This window comes from Bacillus rossius, unplaced genomic scaffold, assembly GCF_032445375.1.
Source record: "Bacillus rossius redtenbacheri isolate Brsri unplaced genomic scaffold, Brsri_v3 Brsri_v3_scf512, whole genome shotgun sequence".
NCBI lineage: Eukaryota > Metazoa > Arthropoda > Insecta > Phasmatodea > Bacillidae > Bacillus > Bacillus rossius.
Genome location: NW_026962714.1, coordinates 15,176 through 24,041, shown reverse-complemented (window position 1 = coordinate 24,041; position 8,866 = coordinate 15,176). Strand labels below are relative to the sequence as shown.

The window sequence follows — 8,866 nt, the reverse complement described above, 5'->3', positions numbered from 1 at the left end:
AGGGCTGCACGTCTACACCGAGGGCGTGTGCAGAATTTAGTATTTCCTCTTGTAGCAGCAACATTGCGCTCACGATTTGCGTCATCGAGGGGCCGATGAGTTCAATATTCACCGGGCTGGGCGTGTAATTGTATGACATGTAATCATTATTTTGAGCCAATTTCCATTGTTGTTCAGACAGGTTGCACACGTCCACGTAGTTTGTAAAATCTAATTTTTTATCATCTACCCAATCCGAAGTTACAGAAACTGTCGCATTAGATAGCTGGAACGCCGACGTCGCACTGTTGATTTTTATACAAAGTTTTAGTAGGGTTAATATGCGACTCCGCAGCGTATCACCATTTACCGTCGGGTACGGAGTTGCAATCGTTGTAAAGTAAGATTTTAGCATTTCATCCATTTCTATTAATGTGGTTTTGTTGTGTTCTTCTGCGTAGGCCGAAAAGACAGTACTATCGGAAAGACGGTGTATTACGCCCAAATCTCCGAAATTTGCGCCGCTCTTGTTTCCTATAGATATGATCAAGTCAATAAATGCCGGTTCGAAAAGTTTCGGATCCGTGTCGTAAAGTTTTTGAAGCAAAGGATTGAGCGTTTTATTATTAGCCGTCAATCTTTGATAGTTTGCTGCAGAACTCAATTCAGGTGAACATGGATCCATCTCGTAATTACACAGTCGCAAACGCTACTGATTCTACGCTTCCTCCTCTACCTCCAGATATTCTAGATGTAATCTCCGAATCCAAATGGGTCTGGTTCAGAGCCGTGTCTTACCGTTTCGATCCGCCAATAAGTGTGCGTACGCTTTACGAATTGACTCAAGAGGGAAATATTCTTGTTTTTGCCTATCGGGCATTCGTTGAGGAAATATATTCCCTATCCAGAACTGTTGTTTTATTTGGATTCGTGCCGGCAGTGGATTGGTCGTACCGCACATGGTTCGAATCTCATTATTGGACGTCCGCCGAAACCCTTCGAGAATGCCCGGATAGCACCATACAACGGTACGTACCCTTCAGACTACTCCTCACGTTGACACCCACCATCAGTTTTTGTTCCCTATGTGGAGAAAGTTTATTTTACACGGAACTTTATTGTGTGTGTCAAGCAGAAACTTTCTCGGAGGATTTAAAAATCGAAGTAGAAAAGCCGGCAGTTCAACTGCTATCCTTGCGAAAAATAGCCACAGAATTTACACCACCGCCGGAAGCCGAAAGAGGACCGAGTAAACGAATATCCAACCCCTTTAAACTCAAGCGGCGATCACGGAAACATTCTCGAACAGGTCAACAAGGCGGCGTAGGCGGATAGATATTTCTTATTTTATGAGCGTCCCAAAAACAAGGTTGTTCATTCACTACCATCAGTGAAAACACCTCGCCCTCGCCACCCAGGTCCGAGCATTCGATAGCGATTCCGCGATCTCTAAAGCACCAGTTTCCCCAGCCCAATAACTTCATGTTGGACGCTAGTTCTCGACGCAAAGCCACCGTGTTGTAAAATAATTTTCTCGTAACGCGTTGGCTTTGGACCAGCGCTCCATCCAAGCGGTAGATGGGAGCTTCTGCTGTCACGATTAAATTCTGTGAAAAGAGCGCGTTCGATGTTGGCGTGTTACCGTCAAAATAATAAAATGTATAGTTATTTTTTCCGTCACCAAAAATCGTAGCTCGTCTTTGTAAAAAACTCTGAGAACGAAGGTGTTCGGGAACATTATTCTTGATGGGTGGGCCTATTATAGTGTGCGCATACCCGTCAAATGGTGTTTGTGCGGGGAAAGTTGATAGAGTTTTTCAAATATGAAAGAATTTATATAGTTGTTCGATAAGATTTGATAGTCACCAACTCTGGAACAACTCCAGATGGTCGCCATGTTTCTTAATACCACTGTTACGCTGATTCTACTCGTTATAGTGATAATCGTAATTTATCTCGCGTATAACCCCAGATGGCTTGTTCAGCGAGCTTTGAGTAGATGGCCCACTCCAGATATAGATCTATTAACGGGATACGAAAAAAATGCATTCACATTCCACAGCGAAACCCCCTCTTATTCAGGCCAATGTTCGTTATACGTTCCCGAAAACAAGTTGCTCGGTGACTTCGATACCATCATTCTTGATGTTCCGGGTGGCGCATTCGTGAAATCCAACCCCCAGCCCGAGCATATACGAGCATCTTTCTGTCAAAATACCGATCCTGTCTGTGACTTATCCAACGCTCTTCAAATATAAACTCGAAGATATGATCACGTATCTGGACAATTTACTTACCGCAACAGAATCAACTTTTGACAAAAAAATTATCATCATCGCACAATCTGCAGGAGCGTACATTGCTGCGCTAACGCTCAAGAAAGGACATCAGAAAGTGGAAGCCTTCATCACTTTGTGCGGATACTTTGGTCCCTCCACCGTTACCAATCCCCTAATCAACGCCTTGACTAACACGTACCTCACGGGTTGGTCGGATAAGCCGCAAAATAACGTATCCGCACTTAGATCTGACCTACGGGTTTATATATACACGGGAACTAATGATTTCCTAAAATCATCTTCTTTGAAGTTTGGAGAGCTATGTTCGCCTATTAGTCTGAAACAGTTTCAGGGATCTCATTTATTTTTCTACGATCCAATTCAAGGATCGGAGTTGTACGACGATATTTCGACCGTCATAGCATCTATCACGGCGTCAGGTGTTGTTACTTCAGCTGTACCCAGCAAGACCCCGCGTCACCAAATCGTAGAATAATGGCGAGCACTCGGCGTGTGCGCGCTTTACTGTTGTCGCCGGTACCAACGTGAGGGAGTCTGTACATGTACAGTCGGTAATTTCGGGAAATTTGGTTAGATAATTTATCGTCACCGGCGTGGTGGTCTGATTGAGACACATTTTGTTCAGCGTTGACGAAATGGCAATTCCCGGGTCCACGGACTTGCAACTATATACATAGCGCCCAAATGCTACATCACCCTCTAGAAAAGCCAAAATTCCCTTTGCCGGATCGCAGGGATTGTTCGGTGAGGAAAATACCAAGTTTTGTTGACCGCAGACTCCGCGGACGCACGAGACCCCGGAAACATTTGAACAGGCTTGTGCACAATCCGCATCCGTCCAACAATATACCTGTTCTCTGTTACAGTTCCTGGTTGAGCGAGATGTTAGGGCACCAGTAATTGCACTTGCGATAGTGTTTTCTTTTCGATTGTCGTTAATGATTTCGTATTTTATTCGTAAAGTGATTATTACTAAAATAATGGCGAAAAATAACACTACACCAAACCACGCGTAATGCATTCTTTATCAATTTATGTGCTTACAACGACCGATGCTTAAGGCCGCTGTACATTTCATATTCATTTTGCAGAAATATAATAAGATTATGAGCACAACAAATATAATTAGACTCATCCTTATATGAAAGGTTACTATACTACACACAAGTGTGGCCACTACCAGCGTCGATACGATTACCTGAGAACTGACTGGAAACTTTCCGGATAACCATAGAGATAATGTTTCGCAATTAATGTAGGGATAGAACCACGCATTTTCCAAATGATAAGACGCTCTGACCAATTTCTTTTTACATTCGTCGCAGGTCGCAAAAAGGCCCGATATTCTATAATCTACCGTGTGACCCAGCTGGTGGTAGCAACCGCCCTTGTATCTGCCGGGGGTGCAATTCTAAATCCATAGACGGAATTCGAAGAAAATAGTGTTGATAAACGTTATTGCTTTTTTTGAGCGTTCTAGCGCATATCTCTATCATGTCGATGTCAGCGTCATCGATATTTTTACCAGGCCTCACGGTTGTGCTTTGTGATTCTGAAGGGTTCCCGTCATGTTCTTCCATGCCTTCCGCCGAAGTTTTGGCCAATGAGTTTCCAATTATTAGTCTTGATCCTCAGGATATAATATCTCTGTCACAACTGAATATCGGACAATCCGTAGTTTTTTGTAAAGAGGACGTTAAAGTAGTTTATTTCGTAGCATACGATAAAATACAAATGCCCGCACCCTCTTTACTGAATATTGATTTGGTTATTATCATTCTTATTATAGCCCACAAAATAAAGAATTTGCAAACTACAATTGTTTTAGAAAATGATTATTCGTTCACTAGGATATACGAGAGAACATCGACGCGCATGTTGAGATACCGAAACCTCAAAACAGCTTTGGCAGCCAACCAGATTGATATGAATACGTTGACTTTGGTTTAAATGTTGACGATATCACGGGTGGCCACCGCATCTGCTTTAGACAATACTTTGGCATTTCCAGCTCAGGTAGATTGTGAGAATCACTCGATGGCGTCAGCCACCTCCACCAACTCCCCGAAAAATTCCGATTGCGATGACCTTATTGCGTGGCTTGAAACCGCTACAAAATTTCGTGACAATGTACAAAGACTGTTGCGTGATAAAATAAACGACACCAAGATGCAGTGGGAAAATTATGTAAGACAAGTTCCAACGTTCGCTGTTCCCGTAACGCCCGAGGCCTTCAAGTTGACCAATGGTCGATTCAGAGGTCAGATTAATAGATTGACTAGAAATAGTGAATATTTGGCAACCAGCATCAGAGATGGGGTTGAGTTGGGGGAAAGGGTTATATCTCTTTATGCGCGCACTGGTGAAAATAAAACGCAAAACGCACCAGCGGTAGGCGATGCCCAATTAAACGAGTTATTGAGAGCAAGAAGTTCGGAACGGCAACTAGATCGTGCCATACTCAGATTTAACACATTTTCGGGACAATTTTCGGAATTTTCAGGACACGCTAAGAAATACCAAAGTTCTTTTATATCCGGGCTCAACAATCCCACCAACATACCTAGAATTCGATCCTTTCAGCAGCTCGAGAGCTGGGTCGACTGTAAATCCCGCTTTACTTCAGGCTGCCATTGACTCTGTCATAAAAAATAGCCCGGCGATTCGTCTTAATGAGAGGCCCGCCTTGAATTTACCACGGATAAGGGCGGCACCATTCGAGTTGGAGAGACGAAGACGATCTGTGGATGGTGAAGTTGAACCCCAAGCGGAAAGAGCACCGGACGTCAGAGAAGTAAACATGGAGAGAGAAGATTTGGGCATAGACGTTGCGCTATATACCAGGGTTGCAACATATCTTCTGGCACCTCTGCAAAATGCTGACATCAGACAACAGTTGGTTGAGAATTTCGTTGATACATTAAACAACACATCGGCTACTCGAGCGGAGCCTCTAATTTTGGCTGGCAAGATTGCTCCTAGAGAACCAAGCAGTGCGCTAAATCGTTACTTCTCGTGGAGTGCAGGTGGAAGAGCATACGAAATCCCCCTGCCAAACGAGGATGCTGTAAACGTAACATTATTTGAACAGTATTTACAGAGGCTTCTAAGTGAGGTCGGTGGGGCACCTTTCGGCACAATACTTCGAAGGGCAGAAGCAGAAGAGTCTGGGTAGACATATTTATTATTAATAAGCTTTAAATAACCGACTTAAATTCAATGAACAATTTAAATTCAATGAACAAATGGAACTTTTTCGTGAAATTTGAACAGTAAAGCAGCATCTTGTGTGCAAGCACTGTTTGGCGTTGTTGATAATCTGCCATTAACGTTTTTTTATCACAAAGCACACCGGCTTTTGGTATGTATTAATTTTTTTAATAAATGTAGGCCCACCACACACTGTAGTGCGTTTCAAACTAGTATGCAGCCGTATAAATTTGCAATGTTGGTCGCTGAATACATCAATTATTTTATCTCCACTTTTTACGATTCCGTACACCTCCCGCGCGTTAAAATAGGTTTCTATAATTGTCCTGGCCGATTGCGTTGAATTCACCGCTTTCAAGCCGTCGATGAGGCGCACAAGATGTGATTCTTTGTCGAGAGACATGTTTCCTTCTCTGATTTGTTCGAAATGCAAAGCTTTTCTGTATGCGTTATACGGGAACTCGGATCCTTATCCCTGATGTCGTATCTTGATGATTTGAGAGATTAGCTTGTACCTTCGGGGAGATTTGTCGAATTCGAAGATGTTAAAATTAAGTAGCGATAAGAACACATTGAATTCATCGTTTCTTGTCCACGGGAATATCTGTCGTCTTTCTTTTTTTATGTCGTCCAGCCACGAGTTGAAGAGCGAGAACGAAGGTTTTGGCAGGTCACCCTTTACTATCTCCATCTCGAACGGCGAGTTTAGTGGGTGTTTGGCAAAAAATGACAGCATATCAAAAAATGTAGAAAAATCATGATCCGGGAAATCGGCAGGTATTGCGAGGACATTATTTTTTCTTACGTACTCTGGATATATTGCAGCAAACAGCCACAAATTCAATGTATTTTCTTCTGGCGGCGCCTCGGGGTGTAGGTCTTCGCCGGTGTTGGTAGTGTTGGGGCGTTTAATTTTCTTCGGACCCCATATGTCCATTAGCGTGCATTGGCGCTTCATCCTTAGCGAGAATCGACCAATCCACCTCTGTTTTTCCGATCGACCTCAGAAATTTGTTTGCCCTAACGAAATGGCCGCAGCCGGCAAAACCACCGCGTCGGTTGAGCGGTGAAGGATGAGCTGCTTTTAAAATTAAGTGCTTCTTGCTTGTCGAGCAAAGTGAAGACAACGCCGTCTGCGCCGCGCGGCCCCAAAACATGAACACGGTACCGTTGCTTTTCCTCACCACCTCCTTGATGATGTGTGAAACTATAGGTTCCCAGCCGATATGCCGATGCGAGTTAGGTTCACCCAATGCGCAGGTCGTTGTTAGATTAATCAATAAAACTCCCTGAACCGCCCAATTTTCGAGAGAATTATTATTCCGGTCAACTTGGAATTTAGATGATGCGACTTCTTCTAAAATTACACGCAGGCTCGCCGGTCGCTTGGCAGCGCGGCAGCTAAATGCCAGGCCATCAGCCACTCCCTCCCCGGGATACGGATCCTGCCCGACAATCACCACCTTTACATCTCGAGGGTCTCCGACGAGCTCGAGTGGTCGCCAAATGTCTTCTGCACGTGGTACCCAATTGGATAACGAGGCAAGTTTGGCGCATACGCCGTTCGCCAAACAGCGTGTATTGGAAGTTGGATCTATCCAATTGATTGGCGGATTTGGTATGTCACCGCCGTTGCCCTTGGATCTGGCTAGAATAAACTTTTTCATCGCGGAAATCACAATTTAATGCCTATGTTGTCTAGAGTGGAAAAAACCCCAACTACCGAGTTTGCAAAGAGAGAAAATGACAATAGGCCTACCAAAATAGCGGCAATGATGCATCCTATCCACACTCCCAGAACAAGGCAGGCACAAAAGACTCCCGCCATGATGAGCAAGGCCGTGGGCCCAGTTTTATAGAAAGTTAAACGTCTCGCGTGAACTTTCTCGAATTCATGCAATTCTTCGGGTGAATATAATTTCGTCTTGGCGATCGTTTCGTCGAAGGAGGGTGCCGTTTCGTTCGAAATTTCATCCCCCTTGTCGATTCTGGTGCCATCGGCATTCACATCTAGCGATGACAAATATTCGTATATATAAGGCAACGTCTCGATGGAAGTAACTGCCAATTCCTGCTGCCCGAGTATCAGGTTGGCCAAGGTGAAGAAAGGCAACTCCACCTCCACCGAACCTAATTGTTGTTTTAAAGCGAATTCGGATTGCTCCACCAACTGAGGCAGCAATTCTTTGGGATACTTGCTGTTGAACCCCAAGGGGTCCCAAAAACCCAACACGAGATCAAAAATTGCAACGATGATCAATATCCACCCCACCACACTGGCGGCACCCGCAACCAACTTTGCAGCGGCCCGCAGCGAATTTTGCGGCAATATTTGTTAAAGTTTTCACAACCGTGTTCGAGATGACCGTCAGCATCGAGCTACGCAGTACGTTGGTGAAGAGTGTATTGGACATCCCGACGAGCACCGTGCCTATCTTGGGTAATATCGTGTCGGCGGAAAACTTCAACACCCGAACTAATATCGCCGCCACGGCATCGGGAAGCATGCTGAGTCCCAGGTCCGCCAAACCATCAACGGTTGTAAACTGATCTACAAGCCCGTTGATGATACCCATCAAAATCTCTTCCGCAGACTGCTGTGATGCACGCGGTTGCCGCAAGTTAGAAAATGTCGTGTAGAGTTCCTTTGCTTCGGATCGTTCGGGGGACGTCAATACTAACGTCGTTTCGTCCAAAGATAAGTCGGGATCGGGTAGAATAAATGACGTATTGATATCCTCACTCCATCCTTTTACCGTCCATACATTATCTATGCTGGGAACGGGTCCCAGGTCTGGTTGAATAAACGTGGAACCAGTAACTAATTTTTGAATGCCAGCACGAACATATTTTATTATACTCTCACCGACCACAGCATTGGCTAAACGCATCCAGATGCTTGTTACACAATTTTTTTGCGCCGCGCTCCATTCGTCGAAAAACGAGTCACAGTATGATTTGTTATACTCGTAAGATAATCCGGACGTGGTCAAGGGATTTTCAGGACCTAGATTGAAGCCTACGGGTAAATCGTTCACTCGCGATTCGTATCGCTGTGAAGATCTATAAACAGCGGGTGTTCCATCCACGAAGTTATGGACGGAAGTATGATACATTTCCCGTTGCGGAATTTCGTATTCACCATTTGAGTTTTTTGCTTCCCCATCGTTATATTCAACCTTTTTCGAGAGATTAAAACATGCAGGTTGACACTGAAGTTGGAAATTATCAGCATCCCCGATTCTGTAATACGAAGCTTCTTCCGTCACACCGCAAAATACCGTCGGCTTTTGCAGAATTGCATGATATTTTATTACACGCAGTTTCGCCAATCTTAATTTTCACCTTTATGGCCCTTTGCGCAAAATTGTTCGGGT

The 8,866-nt window shown here is 44.3% G+C and overlaps 1 protein-coding gene across 1 annotated transcript; it reads right to left on the bottom strand.

The window, feature by feature from the left end:
- Positions 1-6,228: 6,228 nt before the first annotated feature.
- Positions 6,229-8,605, bottom strand: LOC134544898 (uncharacterized). The gene is made up of 2 exons (XM_063388524.1): positions 8,396-8,605; positions 6,229-7,785 (listed from the first exon to the last, which is right to left on the bottom strand). The coding sequence occupies exons 1-2, from the start codon at positions 8,603-8,605 to the stop codon at positions 7,165-7,167; spliced, it is 831 nt and encodes a 276-aa protein (XP_063244594.1). The 3' UTR covers positions 6,229-7,164.
- Positions 8,606-8,866: the final 261 nt, after the last annotated feature.

Coding starts and splice junctions, on each gene's coding strand:
- LOC134544898 (XM_063388524.1), bottom strand. CDS start 8,605: ATGTATCATACTTCCGTCCATAACTTCGTGGATGGAACACCCGCTGTT. Junction 7,786..8,395: donor GCGCGGCGCAAAAAAATTGT/GTAACAAGCATC, acceptor GCCGCTGCAAAG/TTGGTTGCGGGTGCCGCCAG.